Source organism: Anabrus simplex, chromosome 2 (assembly GCF_040414725.1).
Source record: "Anabrus simplex isolate iqAnaSimp1 chromosome 2, ASM4041472v1, whole genome shotgun sequence".
Taxonomy (NCBI): Eukaryota; Metazoa; Arthropoda; class Insecta; order Orthoptera; family Tettigoniidae; genus Anabrus; species Anabrus simplex.
The window spans coordinates 156,636,734-156,661,940 of record NC_090266.1 but is presented as its reverse complement, the minus strand read 5'-3'; the positions used below and the strand labels follow the sequence as shown (position 1 = coordinate 156,661,940).

The 25,207-nt window shown below is 38.8% G+C and overlaps 2 protein-coding genes across 2 annotated transcripts in view; one reads left to right on the top strand and one right to left on the bottom strand.

Moving 5' to 3' along the window:
* Positions 1-8,674, bottom strand: part of LOC136863949 (transketolase) — a 268,751-nt gene extending 260,077 nt beyond the window's left edge. Inside the window, exon 1 of the mRNA XM_067140399.2 lies at positions 8,491-8,674. Within this exon, the coding sequence (XP_066996500.2) occupies positions 8,491-8,597 (107 nt within the window). The 5' untranslated portion in view covers positions 8,598-8,674. The remainder of the gene's footprint in view (positions 1-8,490) is intronic.
* A 4,161-nt stretch (positions 8,675-12,835) lies between these two features.
* LOC136862716 (ubiquitin carboxyl-terminal hydrolase 22-like) lies at positions 12,836-14,332 on the top strand. Its single transcript, XM_067138936.2, has one exon. It carries the CDS (start codon positions 12,836-12,838, stop codon positions 14,330-14,332), a length of 1,497 nt encoding a protein of 498 aa, XP_066995037.2.
* The last annotated feature ends 10,875 nt before the right edge of the window (positions 14,333-25,207 follow it).

The following is a 25,207-nucleotide window of genomic DNA, read 5'->3' as shown; positions in this document are numbered from 1 at the left end:
GTAAATGCAGCACGGGTGAAGTTTAAGAAAGCGGAGATTGTTATTAGTGGAATACTGTGTAGGAGGGATACTGACTGGAGGGTGATTGGGGATTTAAATGAGACTATGGAGTGGGTATGTGGGAAACTGGGAGTGAAATTTCTAGATCCTAATGGGTGGGTAGGAGAAAGGGATCTGCACTCGGATGGCCTTCATTTAAACCGCAGTGGTACGTATAAGTTAGGAAATTTGTTTGGAAGGGTAATAGGGAGGTACATTCAGGGAAACGGGATGGCTTAGGGAGCGGTGATAAGGGAACAGGGAACTGGAAATCAAGTAGGGATGACATAAAATTGTTACTGTTGAACTGTAGAAGTATTGTAAAGAAAGGAATAGAATTAAGTAATTTAATAGATATATATTTACCAGATATTGTAACAGGAGTTGAATCATGGCTGAGAAATGATATAATGGATGCAGAAATTTTCTCATGGCACTGGAGTGTGTATCGTAGAGATAGGATAGGAATGGTGGGACGGAGAGTTTTCATTCTGGTGAAAGAAGAATTTGTAAGCTACGAAAAAGTTAGAGATGAGACACATGAAATTCTAGGTGTAAGGCTCATTTCTAAAGATAATAGGCAACTTGATATATTTGGAGTGTACAGATCGGGAAAGGGTAGCACTGATGCGGATTCGGAATTATTTGATAGGATAGTCAGCTATGTGGGAAACGACATGGAAAGAAATGTGATTGTAGCGGGAGATCTGAATTTGCCAGATGTCAATTGGGAAGGAAATGCGAACGACAGGAAGCATGACCAGCAAATGGCAAATAAGTTAATATGGGAAGGACAGCTGATTCAGAAAGTGATGGAACCAACCAGAGGGGAAAATATCCTGGATGTCGTGCTGATAAAACCAGATGAGCTCTATAGGGAAACTGAAGTAATAGATGGTATTAGTGATCATGAAGCTGTTTTTGTGGTAGTTCAAAATAAATGTGATAGAAAGGAAGGTCTTAAAAGTAGGACTGTTAGGCAGTACCATATGGCTGATAAAGCAGGTATGAGGCAGTTTCTAAAAAGTAAATATGATCGCTGGAAAATGGTAAATAAAAATGTAAACAGACTCTGGGATGGGTTTAAAAAAATTGTTGAAAATGCGAAAACAGGTTTGTACCTTTAAGGGTGGTAAGGAATGGTAAAGACCCACTTTATTATAATAGAGAAATAAAGAGCCTAAGAAGGAGGTACAGACTGGAAAGAAATAGAGTTAGAAATGGCTGTGGAAGTAAGGAGAAATTGAAGGAACTTACTAGAAAATTGAATCTAGCAAAGAAGGCAGCTAAGGATAACATGATGGCAAGCATAATTGGCAGTCATACAAATTTTAGTGAAAAATGCAAGGGTATGTATAGGTATTTTAAGGCAGAAACAGGTTCCAAGAAGGACATTCCAGGAATAATTAATGAACAAGGGGAGTGTGTATGTGAGGATCTTCAAAAGGCAGAAGTATTCAGTCAGCAGTATGTAAAGATTGTTGGTTACAAGGATAATGTCGAGATAGAGGAAGAGACTAAGGCCAATGAAGTAATAAAATTTACATATGATAACAATGACATTTACAATAAGATACAAAAGTTGAAAACTAGAAAAGCGGCTGGAATTGATCAGATTTCTGGGGATATACTAAAGACAATGGGTTGGGATATAATACTATATCTGAAGTACTTATTTGATTATTGTTTGGTCGAAGAAGCAATACCAGATGAATGGAGAGTTGCTATAGTAGCCCGTGTATAAAGAAAAGGGTGATAGACATAAAGCTGAAAATTACAGGCCAGTAAGTTTGACATGCGTTGTATGTAAGCTTTGGGAAGGCATTCTTTCTGATTATATTAGACATGTTTGTGAAATTAATAACTGGTTCGATAGAAGGCAATTTGGTTTTAGGAAAGGTTATTCCACTGAAGCTCAACTTGTAGGATTCCAGCAAGATATAGCAGATATCTTGGATTCTGGAGGTCAAATGGACTGTATTGCGATTGACATGTCTAAAGCATTTGATAGGGTGGATCATGGGAGACTACTGGCAAAAATGAGTGCAACTGGACTAGACAAAAGAGTGACTGAATGGGTTGCTATATTTCTAGAAAATAGATCTCAGAGAGTTAGAGTAGGTGAAGCTTTCTCTGACCATGTAATAGTTGAGAGGGGAGTTCCTCAGGGCAGTGTTATCGGACCTTTATGTTTTCTTATATATATAAATGATATGAGTAAAGGAGTGGAATCGGAGGTAAGGCTTTTTGCGGATGATGTTATTCTCTATAGAGTGATAAATAAATTACAAGATTGTGAGCAACTGCAACGTGATCTCGAAAATGTTGTGAGATGGACAGCAGGCAATGGTATGTTGATAAACGGGGCTAAAAGTCAGGTTGTGAGTTTCACAAATAGGAAAAGTCCCCTCAGTTTTAATTACTGCGTTGATGGGGTGAAAGTTCCTTTTGGGGATCATTGTAAGTATCTAGGTGTTAATATAAGGAAAGATCTTCACTGGGGTAATCACATAAATGGGATTGTAAATAAAGGGTACCGATCTCTGCACATGGTTATGAGGGTGTTTAGGGGTTGTAGTAAGGATGTAAAGCAGAGTGCATATAAGTCTCTGGTAAGACCCCAACTAGAGTATTTTTTTTTTTTTGCTAGGGGCTTTACGTCGCACCGACACAGATAGGTCTTATGGCGACGATGGGATAGGAAAGGCCTAGGAGTTGGAAGGAAGCGGCCGTGGCCTTAATTAAGGTACAGCCCCAGCATTTGCCTGGTGTGAAAATGGGAAACCACGGAAAACCATCTTCAGGGCTGCCGATAGTGGGATTCGAACCTACTATCTCCCGGATGCAAGCTCACAGCCGCGTGCCTCTACGCGCATGGCCAACTCGCCCGGTAATTAGAGTATGGTTCGAGTGTATGGGACCCTCACCAGGATTACCTGATTCAAGAACTGGAAAAAATTCCAGAGAAAAGCAGCGATTTCCGACAAAAGAGTAGCGTTACAAAAATGTTGCAATGTTTGGGTTGGGAAGAATTGAGAGAAAGAAGAGCTGCTCGACTAAGTGGTATGTGATATAGATGTTGATTCCCATAGGGAATTGGTATTATAAATTTGCTCGTTCAGGACAAATATTTCAGATTCCCTATGGGAATCAACATCTATATCATCTGATGGCCAAGCAGGCATCAATTTTTAGTGATGAGACAAAGTCTCTTAGTGCACTGGCAATGCCGGTGGCTCCAGTTAGCCTACGCAGTGGCCTCCACGGTATGCACTAGCCAGCGTATTGGTAGGTGTGCTAGGTACCAACTGATGAGCCCACCCTAGCACACGAGGGCGAAACGCTGGCAACCAAGAATGAGCTAGCTGGAAAATTTATAATGTCCAATAACGGACCATTTATATTGGTATTATAAATTTGCTCATTCAGGACAAATATTTCAGATTCCCTATGGGAATCAACATCTATATCATCTGATGGCCAAGCAGGCATCAATTTTTAGTGATGAGACAAAGTCTCTTAGTGCATTGGCAATGCCGGTGGTTCCAGTTAGCCTACGCAGTGGCCTCCACGGTATGCACTAGCCAGCGTATTGGTAGGTGTGCTAGGTACCAACTGATGAGCCCACCCTAGCACACAAGGGCGAAACGCTGGCAACCAAGAATGAGCTAGCTGGAAAATTTATAATGTCCAGTAACGGACCATTTATATTGGTATTATAAGTGGTATGTTCCGAGCTGTCAGCGGAGAGATGGCGTGGAATGACATTAGTAGACGAATAAGTTTGAATGGCGTTTATAAAAGTAGGAAAGATCACAATATGAAGATAAAGTTGGAATTCAAGAGGACAAACTGGGGCAAATATTCATTTATAGGAAGGGGAGTTAGGGATTGGAATAACTTACTAAGGGAGATGTTCAATAAATTTCCAATTTCTTTGAAATCATTTCGGAAAAGGCTAGGAAAGCAACAGATAGGGAATGTGCCACCTGGGCGACTGCCCTAAATGCAGATCAGTATTGATTGATTGATTGATAACAAGACTGAAATATAAAGTAGATTTAAAGTGTATAGGAAACAAACCCATGGGAGAAGGGGTTTATGAATCTGATGCAGGGGGAGAATAACCCTACCAGCGACTGTCTGAAAGGTAGGAAATCATAACCTGAAAATTATAACATGAATAAATTGAGGAAAATTGTATAAGGTAAATAACAAAAATTCATTATGATGAAAATAGTATATTGACAATTGAATGTATGTTTTTAAGGAGCCAGGTCTGCAGGAATTGTCATCCCTTCGACTTCCAACAGTGGCGTCATAAGTCTGCAAACATCAGAGTTCCTCCAAATTCGGTAGTTATGGACAGAGACAGGCCATGATACATCTACACATGTTGAACTCTTCCTTTCCATTGCAAGTGGTCTGTACATTAATGCCAGGGACGCCTTTTCTGTAAATGTACTCATTTCCATAAACATGTGGCTTCTTAATTTGTTATTTGCTTTACGTTGCACCAACACAGATAGGTCTTATGGCGACGATGGGATAGGCCTAGGAATTGGAAGGAAGCAGCCGTGGCCTTAATTAAGGTACAGCCCCGGCATTTGCCTGGTGTGAAAATGGGAAACCACGGAAAACCATCTTCAGCGCTGCTGACAGTGGGGTTCGAACCCACTATCTCCCGATACCGGATACTGGCCACACTTAAGCGACTGCAGCTATCGAGCTCGGTCTTCTTAATTTGAACATGAGTACAGTCTACAGTTCCGACAGCATAAGAGAAGCTAAAAAGGTTCTTGCCACTTTGCCTGTGCTTCCTGCACCTGAGCAACACTGGTTGGAATTTTATCTAATAATCTGCTTTCATTTCTATTCAAGTCAAAACCTGTGAAAATGGTTTTTTTTGACACAGTGCTCCAAGTTGTCTTCACAAACTACACTCTGAAACCCACTCTGAAACATAACGCAAGAAGATTCTCATTTTTTCTTCGTTTGTTAGTGCCCAAGGAAATGCTCCTCTAACCATTCAGCCATGCTCCTTACTCGACCTATATAACACTTTGTACTGCAATCAAGTTGAGATGATTCTCTGCAAAGTTTATAACATTTTCTTTTCCAATTAACTACCATCATAAACTCTGCCATGCTACTGAACTTGACATTATCAGTTTTGGAGTCACCTACTGAATTAGCTCAAGGAAACATGAGCAAGCGCTTACTGGAAAGAGTGCCTGCTTTATCTTTATTCACCAGAAATCTGGAGCGCCCACTCTGCTACTCAAACAACTGGAGTGTGTGTTCAAGGTCACAGATCTGCTGTGAGTAACTGTTACCGACCGGCGATTTTATTCCCCTCATTGTGAGTGCCTGCTCTAAATTCGTGAGTCGTCGCTATAAGACCTATCTGTGTCGGTGCGACGTAAAGCCCCTAGCAAAAAAAAAATTCGTGAGTGAAGAGTGCGTGCTCATTTTTATTCACACCACTCCATGTGTTGATGGTGAGAGCCAGCAATTTGTGTTGATACACAAAAAAAAGAGTGGAGGGCAATATAACTTACATATGTAATGTAACTACTGGTCATCGGGCTCACTACAAATGGTACCTTTGGTGTACTGTGTACTAAATGTTACAGTCGAATGGTTTATTCACGATAGTGCCAATTGGAGCGTCTTTAGACGCTACGAACTGTTATGAAACTATTGGGGGGGGGGGTTACAAAACTAGGTTACAGCTAATAAATTTCCTTTTTTTTTTTTTTTCTTTCTTGCCATGAGGACAGTATGCACTGCAGCCATAGAAAAAAGTCTTTCAAGAGGAGTGTGGCCCCAAAGGCCTGTTCTTATGACATGGCCTAGATTTGCAAAAATAGGTTACAGCTACTAAATTACCTTCTTTCTTGCCGTGCGAGCAGTATGTGCCACTGTCATAGAAAAAGGCCTGTCGAAGGGAGTGTGGGGCCACTGTTCTCATGACAGTGATTAGCCTGGATGTGCAAAGATAGGATACAGCCACTAACAATGTGTGAAATATTTCATTAGGTTATAAAAGTAAATGTACTTTTTGGGACAGGCATGTCGATCCCGGGCATTCGTAATGAACCCATCTCTATTCTAAAAGCATTCATGTATACTTAAATATATAATTTTTATATACTCGCAAAGTTGTGTTATATGCTGGAATGTCTTTACTAGAGAGCTACCAAGACCATTTCCTCAAGAGCAAAAAGTATGGACATCCCTTTACGTACGCCTTAATGTGTTAATTCTCACAAGTGTAGCCTACATACTGCCTTTAAATCCTGTTCCGTACTGAGGGGATTATTTTCTGTTTAACAGTTTTCAGGTGATTACAAAGCTTTTAAAGAAACTCAGAATAAAAACAAATAGAATTTCCCATTAAAAATAATGCCAATGTTGGAAAAGGTGCAAATTTTCAGTCTTTTATTTAACTACAGCAACTTAATCCATAACACCAGTTTTAAATTCAATGCCTTTAACTTGGGGAAGGTGTCAAGAACATTTAAAAGGTTTTCCCTGAGAAGAGAGATTTACAGTAATTCATGTTAATTTAGAAAAAATATCTGAAAGGCAGGATAATGTAAGTAACCATGCTTCATCAACAATGAGTGATGCAAAATCAGAATTATGTTCACTTAGGCCACGAGCACCATCTGTACAGAAGCCCAAACATTTTCCCCACTAAATCATTTCGTCTCTTATGCAGCTACCGGGAGAGTTAAATACTGAGTAGCCCTAAGTTTTAAAAAATAAAATATCACTGTGTATGATGTCACCATAAGCATATTATATCTAATGTAGCACACTCTCTAGTTGTAACGCTTAAAATAAGGACTCATATGAATTCTTTCGATGCACTGAGATTTCACATTACCTTTTTTTTTTTTTTTTTTTTTTTGCTAGATGTTTTACGTCGCACCGACACAGATAGGTCTTATGGTGACGATGGGACAGGAAAGGGCTTGGAGTGGGGAAGGAAGCGGCCGTGACCTTAAGTAAGGTACAGTCCCAGCATTTGCCTGGTGTGAAAATGGGGAAACCAGGAAAACCATTTTCAGGGCTGCCGACAGTGGGGTTCGAACCTACTATCTCTCTGACATTACCTGCCATATCATTATTTCTGCGACAGACAGCGACATTTGAAAAAGGAATCAAATCAATATATTTTGCTAAACATAGTTTTTTTTTTTTTTTTTTTTGCTTTACGTCGCACCGACTCAGATAGGTCTTATGGCGACGATGGGATGGGAAATGCCTAGGAAGTGGAACGATGCGGCCGTGGCCTTAATTAAGGTACAGCCCCGGCATTTGCCTGGTGTGAAAATGGGAAACCACGGAAAACCATCTTCAGGGCTGCCGACAGTGGGGCTCGAACCCACGATCCCGATTACTGGACACTGGCCGCAATTAAGCGACTGCAGCTATCGAGCTCGGTGAAACATAGTTTTCACCACATCATTTATTCCCGGAAGAACAAACTCTTCCCTGATGTCCGACCCCGCGGTGTAGGGGGCAACGCAGCCAACTGTCACCCGGCGGCCCCGGGTTCGATTCTCGGCCAGGTCAGGGGGTTTTAATTGTAAATGATTCATATCCCTGGCCTGGCGACTGGGTGTTTGTCGTCCTTAACACTCTACACTTCCGCAATTCCAATTACACGCAGGTTCATATCATATGGTGCAAGTAGGGGCAAAGATCTCCATAGGTCGACGCCCCGAACAAATAGCATTTTAAAAAAAATCTCTTCCCTGATAGAACGAGGAAACCCTATTTTGGCTAATCTCATCTTCGCGGACCACAGGTTGAGAAACGCTGCCCTAGACGATCTCCTACTACTATTGGCATTCCGAGACCTGTGCTGGCAGATTTGACATACCCATCAACCACTTTTTGAGGGTGAAATTGCAGCACTCCTTTAAAATTCGCAACAATTAGTTGATAGGTTAAACACATCGTGTAATAGGCCAGTGCTGGTTAAAATTTCGGTGGAAATAGTTCATGGAACAGGGAAAATCAGACAAGCATAATTATGACCTCCAACAGTCTTACTATCGCGATACATAGAAGAATATAATGCACAAAGAAAGACTTTCCGGTCAAGAGCGGAAGGGAGCGGGGAAACAACGAAACAAAATTAGTTTCCTGGGCTTATAAAGGGCACAAGTTCATCGCTACCTGCAATAAACATACAGTAGCAATGTCTTCCAGTACGTTAGCCAATTACTAAAATTTCACAAGGTATTTTCTAAATCAACTATAAGATTGAAAAGAGCAGACAGCCATTATGATCATGTGAACAACAACAATAACCAATGGGCACGACAGACAATTGAGCACGATTATCAACAAACTACGTGAATGCCTCATAACGCCGCATTCGGCTTCCGACAATGACCGGCACATGGCAAAACATAACCCAACATTACTTACCCAGACTTTGACGCAGATGTAGCAATTACCGACTGTATCCGCAATTTATTCGCTACATCCCTCAATTCCTGCACGGACCGAGATTCAGGTTTGTGGTATGCTGACATTTTCCGAAAGTTTCACAGTCCAGATAGATAAACACGCACGTCTGCAACCAACCGTGGAAGCACGCAAAATGTAAATTCTGTGTTGTGGCAATTTTAGTCCTCTCACGGCCAACTTAATGCTTTGCTCTACACAGAAACGTATGAACGCAGTGAGAGATATAGCAGGCCGTGAACCGCACACCCACATTTTATCTTTAGCAAAAATTGAAGTAGTGTAGTGATGGATAAGCACAAGACCATCTCCAATAGTATCAGACACAAAGAGAACCTTAATACAATATCAACATGGCAGACGTATCGGTTGAATGTGATACATAAACATAACCTTCTGATTACCGTATTGAATTCCTAATTGTCAATAACAACTTACACATTTAAAAACACAGTGCTGAATTAAAATAAAATAAGGAGATATGAAAAAATAAGAACCATTTAAAACCAAATGTCGACACTAGACGCATGAATCACAGAGACATATTTGTGCATTAACGACGACTCAAACAACAACACAAATGACATTGTTACATCAGCGATATTGAATACTGATTGTATCAGTAGAATTCTCTCAAGCTCATGCATTACTTGAAAAACGTCAATTATGACCTTATATGGTAAATGAAATGGCGTATGGCATTTATTAACAGTGCCGGGATTGTCCGAGGACATGTTTGGTTCGCCAGGTGCAGGTCTTTTGATATGACGCCCGTAGGCGACCTGCCCGTCGTGATGAGGATGAAATAATTATGAAGACGACACATACACCCAGCCCCGTAAAAGAGATGATGGTTAAAATTTCCGACTCTACCAGAAACCGAACCCAGGGCCCCTGTGACCTAAGATCACCACGCTAACCATTTAGCTACGGAGCCGGTGTATCAGGTTGAAAGTGTTACCCCAAGTAAAGCATTCTTGAATGAAAATGGCACTCTGCATTGGAAGGTCAATAGTATCCGTATTTCGTGGATATAAAATTGAAGAAATAAAAACCGACATCTACTCAACTTTCTGCCACACACAATACTTTTCATCCTCTGTACGTCATATAACACCATATTTCTGATTCTTAAAGTGGAGCACCACTTTCATTCAAGAATGTTTTACTTGGGGTAACAGAACAAATATATTTAGATAAGCAATATTTGGAAAATTCAAAATAAAAGTATGTTTCTATGAACTAGCATAGTCTAGTAAATACATAAGATAGGATTGCATTCTAAAATAACACTCCTGGGGAATATCCGATGCGTTTCACAGAGCGGCAGTTTCAATCACCACTGATCAGCATTTAGTGCTGTCGTCCAGGAGGCATATTGCCCATCAGTTGTTTACCTAGCATTTTCTTAAATGACTTCAAAGAAGTTGGAAATGAATCGAATTGGCGTAGATATAGTAGAAGGTAAAGTATTTCAGTCCGTAATTCTTCTTCCTATAGATCAATACTTGTTTTAGAGATAAATTTATTTGAATTAGCTTTCTATTACCATTTTTTTAAAAATAAGTTAATCGTTCAAGAAATGTATTAGAAATATAACTCTGCCACGAATTTAAATTATCTCATAACAATGATCCACCTAACTGTTATACTCCATCTGTTAAACTTAAAATAATCGTTGTCTCTGAATAGTATTATCGATTTGAAACCCCGCAGTGGCACATGCATTTTCGTATAAAACACATTAACATCCAAATCACTGGTCAGCAAATACTTACTGTAAGCGACAGTATATCAGTTGATATCTTGTACTCTAATTTAACAAAGAAAATATAATCTTCATCCACAGATAAAATAAACAGCATTAACACCATTTATAACCTCAAAAGGTATAGTAGTTGAGAAATGTGCTAAGATAGGCACCAACTCAGAGCTTTGGCCCTATCCGGAAAAATAGCTTATCAAATACACGGAAAACAAACCTCTCTTATGAAAAATTGATCCTCGAATGTTTTAATCCACCCTAATAAGTTATTTGTAACTACAAAATCATCACGATTACACTTGAATTGTATGTGAGTGTATTGCGATAATATGATTTACATCCAGGCACACAACACGAACGATACGGTCCTAATAAATCACATTAGTTTCAAAACCAAATTTAAATTTCAATAAAATATTACTACACTACCGTTTCATAATCAAGCCAATAGAAAAAACTAAACATCTGCCTCGCATAAACTCTTGTTTACATTTGAACAAACCGAACGCGGCGCCATTTTTGATAATATCGATAACTGTATTAAGCTTCGATATTGGAGATTGTCTTGGCTAGCGACAGAATCGAGTAGAACTGAGTCGATAATGTGCTCTTGGAATCGGTATACTCGACTCCAGACATGAGTTCAAAGATACTAGTTTTGCTATCTGTGGACGTATCTTAGAACTATAATATATTGTACTGGTGTGCACAGCAGTCACGGTCGCCCACATATCTTTGTGAGGTGGAGTGCAAATTGTTTGCTTCTGATGATGTTTTTTAGCCATCTGCTGGCAATAATTTGATTGACATGTCACTAAGGAGTACTTAACGAGAAATGTAGGTAATTTTGCGAATTACCAACAAATTATAATATATTTATTGCAGCCAAATAGCCATACAGAAAGAGAGAAAAATAATACATTTATATACACTGTACTCGCGCGCTTGCGCCTTGGATTGCAACAAATTACCCGCAAATTGCCAACTTGAAAGACAAACAAGTAGTACCGAAGATGAGTATAGGATGGGGCAATTGCCCCTCTGTGTCACACACCCTTGCTGATACCCATAACTGCAGCGTTCTGTTGTTATAATAATAATAATAATAATAATAATAATAATAATAATAATAATAATAATAATAATAAATACCGGGCAATTTGGCCGTACGGATAGGGGCGCACAGCTGTGAGCTTGCATCCGGGAGACAGCGGTTTCGAACCAAACTTTTGACAGCCCTGAAGATGGTTTTCCGTGGTTTCCCATTTTTCACACCAGACAAATGCTGGGGCTGTACCTTAATTAAGGACACGACCGCTACCTTCCCACTCCTAGCCCTTTCCAGTACCATCGTCACCATAAGACCTCTCTGCGTCGGTGCGACGTAACGCAAATTGAAAATAATAATAATGCCGGGCTGAGTGGCTCAGACGGTTGAGGCGCTGGCTTTCTGACCACAATTTTGTAGGTTCAATCCTGGTTCAGTGGGTGTTATTTGAAGGTGCTCAAATACGTCAGCCTCGTGTCCGTAGATTTACTGGCACGTAAAAGAACTCCTGCGGGAAGAAATTCTAGCACCTCGGCGTCTCCAAAGATCGTGAAATTAGTTAATGGGACGTAAATCCAATAAGATTGATAATAATAATATGATGTTAAATACAATTTGTTTGTTTTTTACCTGAAGTGAATTATATTTTTTTAGGATTTAGACTGGAAAACTAGCGCTCCCCTGCGCCCCCGTCCCCCCACACTTAAGCCTATATATAAACTCTCTCAGTAATAAAACTTGCGTCCCTTACGGTTCGGGAACAAACACAGGAGTAAAATGCAAGATACATCTACTTCTGTAGTGTTTAAGATTTTGATTCTAATGCCGTTTAGCATAAGACATCAATTATAAGCTTTAACAATAACAGTATTATTGGTTTTACTTCGCACTAACTAAATTTTTAGGGCTTTTGGAGACGCCGAAGTGCCGGAGTTCTTTTACATGCCATTAAATCTACCGACATGAGGCTGGCGTATGTAAGCACCTTCAGATACCACCGGACTGAACGATTATCGAAACTGCCAAGTTGGATTAAGAAGGCCAGCGCTCCACCGTCGGAGGCGCTCGGGCCGACTAATTATAAGTTTTATTATCAATATTAGAATAGATGACACATACAGTGGTGTGCATGAGAGACGCCGTGGACTGATCTTTTCTTATTTCGTTATAGGTATATAGACGTTGTACCTATTATGGTTCCCAAGTCAATATCATCAGATTTGGGTTATTCATCCTGCTCATTCATTATGAATATTTATATCGTACCGCGTATCGCAGTCGTATAAAACTCAGCAACCATTGTGCGCATGCTTCTTTCATTGAAGAGTGGGCGTAAAAACGAACGCGAAGTCTAAGAAAGTATTATGATGAAGAAGAAGAAGAAGACAGGGTTGTCGGCTTCGTCAAGAGTGGATGCAGTACATATGCCACAAGTAAACAAAGACGAAACAAATAGTTCGTAGGTATAATCTCTGACTTGGTGCTTCTTTAATATGAACGAGAACGGCTGCGTACACCTGAATAATTATAAAGCAGCAAAAGGTACGCAACCTTACGAACTGATCTACACTTATTTCGTTGCATGCTCATCAGCTGAAGCCCGGAAAATAAAGGGTTTTTCTGGGCTCTGTTTTACATGTAAAACCTTTGAGCCTCGTCTACATGCATGTCTTTACTGTATACATATTGGATGTTATTCTGGTAAACATATACAGGAACATGCCAGGCTAAAGGAACATTTATTAGCTGTCGAATTAGTACATGGAATGATAATGTGCTTCCGGTGTGGAGACTATGTTTACGATTCAGATTTTACATCTATTATTGCAGAGAAGAATCCAAAAGCTTATGTATCCCTAGGAATGTCTGTTGTATATCATCCAAGGAAACCGAAGTCTCATGGTGCAGATCTTCTTCAGTTGAAACAGCATACAAGGAAAATAACAGAAAATTCAACTATAGGGCTCCGAGGTCTCATTAATCTCGGAAACACCTGCTTTGTGAATTGCATTGTTCAAGCATTAACTCACACACCCCCGTTGCGTGATTTCTTCCTGGCCGAGAAACATTTATGTCAGTTTAGAGATCAGCCAGGTCGCTGTCTTGGTTGTGAGGTGTCTAGTCTATTTCAAGAGTTTTACTCGGGCAAGAAAGAACCTCTGGCACTCCATCGCTTGCTTCATCTTATATGGACTCAGGCTCATCACTTAGCTAGTCACAAACAACATGACGCTCACGAATTATTCATCGCAATGCTTGATATTCTTCACAAGCACTGCAAAGACTCTACTGAACTTGCACTAGCAAATCCTCAACATTGTAATTGTATCATAGATGAAATGTTTACGGGAAGATTGCAGTCCGATGTTGTATGCCAGTCTTGCAATGGAGTATCAACCACAATAGACCCGTTCTGGGACATCTCTTTGGATCTTGGGACTGCAGCAATTCCTCGGTCTAGATATTCAAGTAACAAGCGTCGGACTCAACATCCAGAACGTGAACCCACATCGCTGGTGGACTGTCTGAAGAGATTTACTCGACCTGAACATCTAGGATCTAGCGCAAAAATTAAGTGCGACAATTGTCAAAGCTATCAAGAATGCACTAAACAGCTCACTATGAAGACACTTCCGGTGGTTGTAAGTTTCCACCTGAAGAGGTTTGAACATTCCAGTCGCTTCCGCAAGAAAATTTCCAAGTTTATTAAATTCCCAGAACATTTGGATATGACTCCGTTCATGTCTCAGTGTCGTAACCAATGCACCGATTCTCCGCCGATGCATTCCGGTAACATATATTCGCTCTATGCTGTGATAAATCATATGGGTACGTTGAATGCAGGCCATTACACGGCATTCATAAGGCAACAACATGGCAAATGGTACAAGTGTAATGATCAACTCATTACGAAAGCTAGTCTGCAAGAGGTGTTGAATAGTGAAGGCTACCTGTTGTTTTATCATAAGACATTTCTGGAATATGAATAAACCAAACACGTAACTAATGGAAGAGGATGCGAGTGGAAAGTTTAGTGGCAGTTCCAGTATTAATTCAGATTTGAACACATATAATGTTTAATGTTATTTTTGTTGGGTTTATTGTAAAGAGCAGGAATTTAGAGCCATTTGATTGGGAGTGTGAAGACACTTCTCAAGGTTTGTGGTTATGGTTTTATATTCTCCGCTACGTTCTTTTTTGTATTATAGGTTATGTCCATTTCTTTTACTTACGTGCTAGTACCGTATTGTATTGGTTCACATACTTCTTTTTTGTGGTGCGGGTTCCCTACGGCATGTACTGACATTTCGTATTTTGCATTTATCTTACTTTGCTTGATAACGAGTGATAAAATGAGACTTGAAAACAATATGTTGTGTTTGTGGAAATCAAATCAGTGAAAGCACATAAATGAAATTAATGACTGAGTTTTGAAGTATAATGCTGTAATTTAAAAAATGTTCATAGAATGTTGTACTGAGGATGAAAATCATGTTAGCAATACATCCCGTATTTTTTTAAAATCATAATTTGTGAACTGAAATCCTGTGAACAGTGAAGTAGGTTTAAAGATATATATATATCACTATGTTCAGTTGGTTGCATACTTTTGATAATCGAAAATGTATTGTGCAGATATATACTATATTTTTTAAATTAAATTTTTGACCAGGGTTGAAGGATTGTTTGTTTTTTATTCGTGATACTTATATTTAGAAGGACAAAAACATTCTGTGCTAGTTTACCACCTATTAATCCTCAAGATCATGGTTGAGCAATTGTACCTCCCAAATACTTCAAATTTTTATTTTGTTTCAGTGATGATACATGGCATCACAGCATCCTGAGCTCTTCATATCGTCCAAATTTCACATAGTGCTATTGTTTTGAATTCCTTTCTGTCCGGTTTGTGTTTTGTTTAGGTATTGTGGTAGTTATGTTTTCAGGACATTAACCTTAAAAGTATGCGTGAAAATATTTGTTTACATGGTTGCTATGATAGTAACAAGATTTCGAGGTTAACCTTGCATAAAAATAAGAATATACATTGAGTGCTGTGAATTATTTTCAGTGTTATTTTTCCACGTCAGAACTCTTCGCAGAAGACATTATTATTATATTAAATACCAGTGCGTTTGGTAGTAGTGGTTATGGACAGGATGACAATGTTGCTTGTACTGCTAAACACATTACGGTAGAGGCGGATAGTTATCGATAGCGAATACTATCGTTTGACATCGATAGCTAACTGCCAATTGTCGATAGTAACGATATGTGTTTACCTTATTGGCTTACTTTTCGCCCTAACAGAAACTGTACTCCTGTTTCACTGTATTGGTAGTACATTTAATAAACCAGTTTAAAGTGTGGATCTCACATTAGTATGCCTAAAAGGAAGATATTTGACTTTTGGAAGTGATTTAGGCATAGTTCAGAATCAGCTCTCCGATGAAGAATTATTTTAGTCTGCAGAAACATTATGAAGATTCCAATAAAAGGAAAAGTGTGCTAGATATGGTTCTAACACTCTGGTTCGTTTCTAATGTGTAGTTAAATGGTGAGGAAATCGTTCCATTTCGAAGATGTGCCTTAAATAATAATATAAATCTGGGCTACAATATATCTGTATACCTGCGACTTCAGTGCCGGCAAAAAGGCTATTTAGCAAGGCTAGACCGATTACCTGAAACCTCATAATATTGCATAATATCGATGGAGGTTACTATCGACAGTTTTCCGCCTGTACCATCACCATCTCCAACAGTAGACCTTAACGCAACTATCGATATTATCTAAAATTGCGCCGCGGTCGATTTGTTCAAATGTAAACGTGAGCATGTGCGAAACATCAATTTAGTTTTTTCTGTTGGTTTGATCTGGGTATGATTATGAAACGTTAATGTAGACATATTTTATTGAAATTTAAATTTGGTTTTGAAACTAATGTGATATATTAGGACCGTGTTGTTCGTGTTGTGTGCCTGGATGTAATCATATTATGGCAATACACTCGCATTCAAATCAAGTGTAATCGGGATGATTTCGTAGTTACAAATAATTCATTAGGGTGGTTTAAAAAAATTCGAGGATTAATTTTTCATTAGAGAGGTTGTTTTCCGTGTACTTGATAAGCTATTTTTCCGGACAAGGCCAAAGCTCTGAGTAGGTGCCTATCCTAGTACGGTACTATATCTTTTGAGGTTATAAAAGGTGTTAATGCTATTTAGTGTATCTGTGGATGAAGATTATATTTTCTTTGTTAAATCAGAGGACAAGATATCAACTGATACACTGTCACTTACAGTGAGTATTTACTGACCAGTGATTTGGGTGGTAATGTGTTTTATACGAAAATTCATGTGCCACTATAGAACTTCAAATCGATAATACTGTTCAGAGACAAAGATTATTTGAAGTATAACAGATGGAGTGTAACAGTTAGGTGAATCATTGTTTTGAGATAATTTAAATTCGTGACAGAGTTATATTGATAATACATTTCTTGAGTGATTACATTTTTAAAATGGTAATAGAAAGGTTCATTCAAATAAATGTATTTTTAATACAAGTAATGATTTATAGGGAGAAGGATTACGGACTGGAATAATTTACCAAGTGTGCCTTGTACTATCCACACCAATTCGATAAATTTTTCAACTTCTTTGAAATCGTTTAAGAAAATATTAGGCAAACAACTGATAGGAAATCTGCCACCTGGACGACAGCCCTGAATGCAGATCATTGGTGACTGATTTGAAACTGCCGCTCTTTGAAATGCATCAGATATTCCCCAGGACTGTTATTTCAGAATGCAGTCCTATCTTACCCATTTCCTAGACTATACTAGTTCATAGAAAATACTTATATTTTGAATTTTTCACATATTGCTTATCTAACTATATTGTTTCTATTACCCCAAGTAAAGCATTATTGAAGAATGAAAATGGTGAATTGCTTTATGAATCGGGTATATAGTGTGATATGACGTAAAGGGGATGAAAAGTGTTGCGTATGGAAGAATAAATAGAGGTCCGGACTTTTTTAATCTCTTCAATATCATATAAAGGAAATAAATATATTATTAACCTTCCCTCCTAAAATATTTTCCATCTGATACACCATATAACCTCATAATTGACGATTTACATGTATTGCATGAGCTTCAGGGAATTCTAGTGATACAATTAGTGTTCAATATCGCTGAATGTCATTACTGTACAAAGTCTCTACTGTCGACATTTGATTTAAAATGCTCTATATTTTCAGATGGATGTCCTTATTTTGTTATTTGAACATGATATATTTAAATATGTACGTAATTACTGATAACTTGGCAATGCAATACGATAATCGTAAGGTTATGTTTATGTATCACAGGCGATGCGTCGGCCATGTTGATTTTGTATTAACGTCTGATTGATACTATTGGAGATGGTCCTCCTCTTTTACGACTGTGTCGACGTAGTGATGAGTACGGTATTTCGCGAATGAACTAATTGTTTAGAATCACTTCACTCCCACGAACTGTGAAGTTCTCATTCGTCTCTCGAGAACTACTTGAAGGGATTGGACACTCAACGTTAGCCCCGCGGCATACTACTGTTTCAAATTCCGAACACATACGTAACAAGCTGGAGATTTCCGAATGGCATACTCCTGCTTCATGCTGCGAATAGGAGTAAGCGAACGAAGGATCTGAAATGAACATTTTAGAGCGTGAAACGTTAAACACTGCACTTCAACTAACGTACGCGCCGTCAGCTGTGTAGTGGACTCCTCGATAAAGAATCGAATTATAAGGGAATAGCAGTACGACAATTATTAGTCGTATTCGCTCTTAATTTATCATGATTATGGAGTAGAACATTGTGCAAATAAGCATTTAAGTATTAAGCTTACGAATATAACAATAAAAACACCAATATAATTATCTTCGTTATAGGCTGCTAGCTAGGTCTTTCAGCTGATGTCATGAGAATATCTGGTGAGAAGGGAATGGTGCTGTCTGTCGGCCGGTCTCTAGAACACAATGAATGTCATTATTTGCTATTTATATCTCCGGGTGGCATATACTGGTAACAATTACGTTCCACAGTCCTCTATCCTTTTAGAACATGCCAGCTCATTGCGAATGCAAGGATAGTGAGTGTCCGTCCCCGCGGTGCAGGAGGCAACGCGTCCACCTGTCACCCGGCGGCCCCGGGCTCGATTCCCGGCCGGTCAGGTGTTTTTAATTGTAAATGATTAATATCCCTGGCCTGAGGACTGGGTGTTCCTTCGTCCTCAATGTTCCTTTCTTCACATTCAACACTTTACACTTCCGCCATTTCCAAATACACACAGGTGCAAAATATCATAGGTCGACGCCCTGAATAAATAGCATTTTAAAAAAGGATAGTGGGTGCTTCTTTTATGCATAATAAGGTGCATATGCTTAATGTAAATGTTTATTTTCTGTTTATCTCAACTTATGGAATGTATGACTTATTTTACAGTTTAGCGCAATTTTTAATGGCTTTACTTTTCCTACATTATTAGACTGTCTCAACTAATTCTATATTTGGAACTAATAACATTGCCCAAAATATAATTTATTATACAGTGGAATTGGCATTAAAACATTTTTTACAAGTTTCTGACGTCGCACTGACACAGATAGAAAAAAATGGCGTGTGGCTTTTAGTGTCCAAGGACAAGTTCGGCTAGCCAGGTCTTTCGGCTTGACACCCGTAGGGACCTGCGTGTCGTGATGAGGATGAAGTAATGATGAAGACGACACATACACCCAGTTCCCGTGCCAGCGAAATTAACCAATTATGGTAAAAATTCCAGGTCCTGCCGGGAATCGAACCCGAGATTCCTGTAACCAAAAGTCAGCACGCTAACCAAGTAGCCATGGAGTCGACCGACGTTGATATTTCTCGTGGCGATGATGGGCCAAGAAATAAAAGAAGGAAGAGGCCGTGGCCTTACGGTTTTTGCCTCGTGTGAAAATGGGAAACCACTGAAAATCATCTTCACGGCTGCCTGCAGTGGGATTCGAATCAACTATCTCTCGAATGCAAGGTCATAGCTGCACGCTCCTAACCACACCGCCAACTCACTCGGTATTATACATCTTAAAGGCTATATGTATTATAAGGAAAATTTGCTCAATCTATATATGTAAAATAAAATGTCCTGACTGACTGACAGAATCATCATCGCTGAGCCAAAACTACTGGACATAAAGAAATGAAATTTTGGTGATGCATTTATCTTAGGACGTAGGTGCACACTAAGGGAGGATTTTTGGATATTCCGTCGCCAAGGGGGTGAAAAGGGGGGTGAATTTTTAAAACGAGGATATCTATATCTCAAAAATTTAGAAGTTTACAGATGTAAAAATTGGTATTTGGAATCTCCTTTAAAACTAAAGAAACACATATTTTTGTGTTTTTCAATAATCCAATGAATAGGGGGTGAACAGGAGTAACAAACGGGGTGAATTTTTAAAACAACTATGTCTGCAAATTATCTCAGACACGTAACATATTACAGATTAATAATACCAATATAAATGATCCATTATTGGACATTATAAATTTTCCAGCTAACTCATTCCTGGTTGCCAGCGTTTCGCCCCAGTGTGCTAAGATGGGCTCATCAGTTGGTAAATAGCACACCCACCAAGACACATGGCTAGTGCATACGGTGGAGGCCACTGCACAGGCTACTTTGAGCCACCGGCAGTGCCAATGCACTATGAGAGACTGTGTCTCATTACCAAAAATTGATGCCTGCCTGGCCATCAGATGATACCTGTATTTCAGGTGGGGAACACCATCGGTCGCTTTTACTTGCGAGTAGTACCACTATGTTAGGTACACAATAGGTTTGTGATTAGTAGCTGCAAAGAGCGGTCCACTGTTGGTTTACAGTACCTGTGATTAGTACCACTGTATGTGGAACACCACAGGATTATATTGCTTGTGATCATTACCATTATGTGAGAAACACCACGGGTCTGGGCATTGCCTGTGATTAGTACCACTATATGAACAACACCATGGGCCTGCATTGTCTGTGATTAGTATGCACTATGTGAGGAACACCACGGGAATATCGGTGCCCGTAATTAGTAAACCTATGTGAGGAACACCATGGGTTTGCGTTGCCTATGAGTGGCAACACCACAGGTCTGCGTTACCTGTGCGACATACAATATTTGTGAGAAGTACCATAATGTGTGAAACACAGCAAGTCTACACTACTTTTGATTAGTACCGCAACTTGAGAAATACCATGGTTCTACTTTCCTAGCGATAAGTACCATTCTGAGGGGCCGTAGACCTGGATTTTGGACCCCTTTAATCAACAAGCATCATCGATTCAGGATTGTGTTTCAGAAACAGTCCCTTGGTCAGTAATACTATCGTTTTAAGATAGTTTATGGGAAAGTGAGGCATTAGGGGTCGGATCCACCGATTGTTTTAAATTTATATTTATCCATTCATTCTTCATCATCACGTTTTGAATTCTGGTCAGTGGATGATTTTGGACTTTCAAATTGTCATTACATTTCGTCCGATTTCGTACCATTAGGGGATGATGACCTAGATATTAGGCCCCTTTAAACATTAAGCATCATCATCATTACAGATGCGCAGGTGACCCATTAGTGTCAAATAGAAAGATCTGCACCAGACAAGCTGAATATGTCCTCAGACACTCCCGGCACTAGGTATGCTAAGTATGAGACTACTGGTCAATAACTCAAGATTTCCTGTCCTCTGAATTTCCTCTATTATGACTTTGATGCAGTTCCTAAATATTTTAAAATTCTTGTATGATATTTTTCAATAAATATTACTCATACTTTTTAACTGGGGATACTTATTTTAAAATACTAGTACTTAGATATTCATAACAGAAAATTGGATGCATATTATAGTTGAATTTATGAGAAAAACTTTGGTAGAAGAGAGTGGTACAGTAGTGTACCACTGCAACCTAGACAATCTTTTTGCTCTAAACAGTCAGTTTAGACTGATACCAGATACCTCTGGTATCTATTGCAAAATTGTCAAACCATATGAAATGTTCAATTTTAAATTGATCTCACAGTTGTGTTATCTGTGACATTATTTATGGAAATGAAGGATGCAATTTCCTTAAATAAATCACGTAATGAGGAATTGCAATGCCACAACAGTTTTTGCTTCTGAGGATGTATCATTTTAAGGAAACTCATGAAATACACCACTTTTGTGCTCCATACTCTGTCTTACATACCTAAATTTCATCTATTAACATAGCTATACATTTTTCCGTTGTATTTAACCCTGGAGAGGGCGCGTCACGGTCTTTTCGACCGGGTTCAGAGATAAATGTTTATAGTTCTTACCGTAGCGGGCCACTAGCTTCCATCTCCTCACCACCTTTCATTAGACTCATCCACTATGAGCGTGTGTAAACAATTCACTCCTCACACTCCTCAGATTCAGCCTGTGTGCATATTTTGGCGGACCCGGTCTAAATCTCCTGGTGCGCCCCATGTCGTATGCATGTTTATGAATTAAGTTTTATTTAATTTTTTCGGTTAATATAGTAAGAATACACCAGTTTTGCTTTACTTTAGTGCAAAATAGTGCCTTCTTATGTACTGAAGTCCAACTCATCATGGATCATGGTAAAGAGAAATCAAAAGGCTTTTAGAAAGTGTTGTGAAGGATTTGGGAAGAGGAGAGAAGTGAAAATCCAGGAATGGTTAGGTGCCAATTGCGTATTATTTACAAACATGCAAAAGGTACCTTTGACATTGAAAGACGTAATTAATTGAAAGAACGAAGTCAGCAGCTATGGGTGAGATATTTGCAAGAACGCAATGCTATTCAAAATCTCCCTACGGGGCTAAAAATGAACAAAAAAAATGAACATTTGCCGAATGTTAGGATTGTTTGAAGAAGAGTAGCCCTCTGCAGCTCCACGAGACCTAGAAGGACCTGGAAGATGCGCCTACTGCAACTGAAAAAAAAAAGCCCACACAAACCATGACCAGATGCCGTGTATGCCAATGACATTATGCAAAGAACACATGACAGTGACATGCGTTCGGTGCGGTACGGAAAGTCAAGAACCTAGTGATGACGCAGAATGAACGTCAATTGTTTAACATCCAGTTTTGGTATTGTTAAAATACCTTTGAACATTATTTACAACTTGGTTCAAAATTGTTTGTTAGTTTTGTAACATTAAATATAGTTTTTGTTTAATTTGTGCTATTTTTTCTCTCCAGGGTTCACTTACTACTGTTAATGGCAGACTTTAGAAAAGTGAAGTAGTAATTCAGTAATGAGGATTATCGCTGAAATATTCTAGGCAGTAACTTGCTCTTAATCTATGCTCGCTAACTACTTAAGTATTAAAAAATGCACATAGCATCACGTGAACTCAGTATTGTCTACCATGTTCTAACAGAAAGAAAAGATTAAATTGGTCAATTACAACAACTAGTTTCCTATTCGTAGACTCTTTTTGATCTGTTTCTTCCATTCAACTCTGGCAGTGTTAATAAAATCCTTCAGTTTGCAAGGAAACACACACACCTAGCTAAGACCAGCTGATAAAACACAACCATGTTTGCCAAAGAATCATATTTCTGGCTCACTGAATTGAATCTCCTTTCAAACTTTATTAAAATATTTCAAAGATCGCAATTACCGGTATGTCTTTCTTGCTGTCGCTGTTGTTTTTCCTTTTCTTGATGCTGAAATGAAGCGTGTCGATGAGTTTCAGGATCATGTCTGGTAGGTGGACAAGGTTTTCTCAAGTAATGAAGAAGGTTAGGAAACAACATTGAAACTGCACCAGGAAGCAACACAGCTCCCTTTACAGGAAAAGTCTTCTGTAAGCTATCTTTGTCTTTTATAGTTTTCCACCTTTGATAGTAGCATGGACTCAAAATGCCTTTCACATACTACAGCTATTCTTCCTGAGGTCCAGTCTTTTGTAGGTATCGTAGCCACTTGTAGTTTTTAAACAGTCGCCTTTGCTAGGAAATTTGAAGATTGAGCCTTTATCTTCCTCTGGCCCATAATTACCCATTCAATCCTAATACTAACTTCGACAGAGTGAAATGTTTACATTTCCAACTTCTGTCACACAGTGCTTAGTCAGTGTTTGTTGTAGAGGTGGTCTCTTCTCTTTTCGTTGAAAATAGTCTTCTGTGTGGCACAGTACTCCTTACAGGAAGGGTGCATGCTCTTTGTGAGTACATACTGTATTAATTTTTGCTTGCAAGGATGCTGTGTATCATTTTGAATCATCCATTTCTTTTGATGATGTAATTTCACCCACTAAATCCATGAGCTTCTGTTTTGATTCTCTTCTCCTTTTACAGATATTCCTTGGATAATTTTCTCTTGCTTACTTGGGCCGGTATTTCTGCTTCATCTACAATAGGCCTAGGTTTACTTTCAGCATCTACAAACAGAAGATAAAAGCTATCATTGTCACATACATATTTGCCTGTTGTTTTTTTTTAGCTGGCAGATGGTATGGATGAGTTTACTCATATTCCATTTCACACTGGAGTCCTACATGTGTACATACTACTCTGGTAAATGCATGTGTTGCATTCATCACATACTAAATTGCAATTGCATGAACTATCATTTTCTTCAGCAGCATACACTTGCATAACACCTTTGGATGGCAGTACTCTCCCATAAGTACGGTATCTTCTATTGTAATCAGTCTTGTTTACCTCAAGGCTATATTTGTCTCTCATTTTTATGTCCTTCACCTTACTCATCAGTTGCTCCTTTCTCAACACAAATTAACCTGTCAATGAGTACATCAATGCATAAGCCTACTGTTGTGGAGAAAAGTATGTTTATCCTTTGTTCTACATGGAAACAAGCTACCCCAAAATTTAGCTTATTTTATTCTACATTTAATTATGTGGAGTAGAGATTGTTATTGTACCCATTTAAAATTTTAATGCAGGTTGAACAAAAAAAGTGCCTGTATTTTTTCCATTTGCAACGGAGTGCTCACTTAGAAATTTCATAACATTAACCCATTAAGGACCAAGCACTGAAAAATCATAGTTTTTTGTAATATTATTGTATATTTCTCTTGAAATCAGATCAGAAAGGCCAGAAGATGTGGGAACAAAAATTATTTACAAATAGTTTCGGTTCAGCATAATGTTGCGTTTACGCAGCTTTGGGCCTAGTACACATCTTAATTTAGTGACAGTGAAATTGTTGGAAACGGTTTGAATGAAGATGAATATTGCATTTTTCACACTTGTAAATTGTTGTGCTCTTGCACAGTCGGCATCTTCTTCTAACTTTGCTTTTCTATTGGATTATGTAATGTTTTATTTGATCACAACACACTTCCGTGGGCAAAGCTGCCTTTGACGGTCATCCATAATTAGAATTGTTTCTCCCTTCTATGCCAGTTTCTTTATTGCCTTCCCCATTGTCACCACATACATCATCATCTATAGTGTCATAACCTTCAGATTTCATCAGGGCCAGAGCTATATATGATCTAAATTGCAGCTGAGAGATTTTTTCATCGTTTACTAGTCTATGTATTTTCCAAGAATTTACGATGACACTGTCAACCAAATAAATAAATAAATAAATAAACAGAGGCCACCAGCACTTTTTACCCCAACTCAAATACTGTAATTGGCAATACCATTGTCGTGTAGATGATTGTATATCTGATTCTCCTCAAATGTTGAAGTTGCTCCAGTATGAAGCAGTATGGTACAAAGATTTTGACGCAGTCAGTAACAACGCTATTGTAGCTGCTTAATCATTCGCAGAACTTGTGAATCGAAGTACAGTGAAAATACTTCGTAA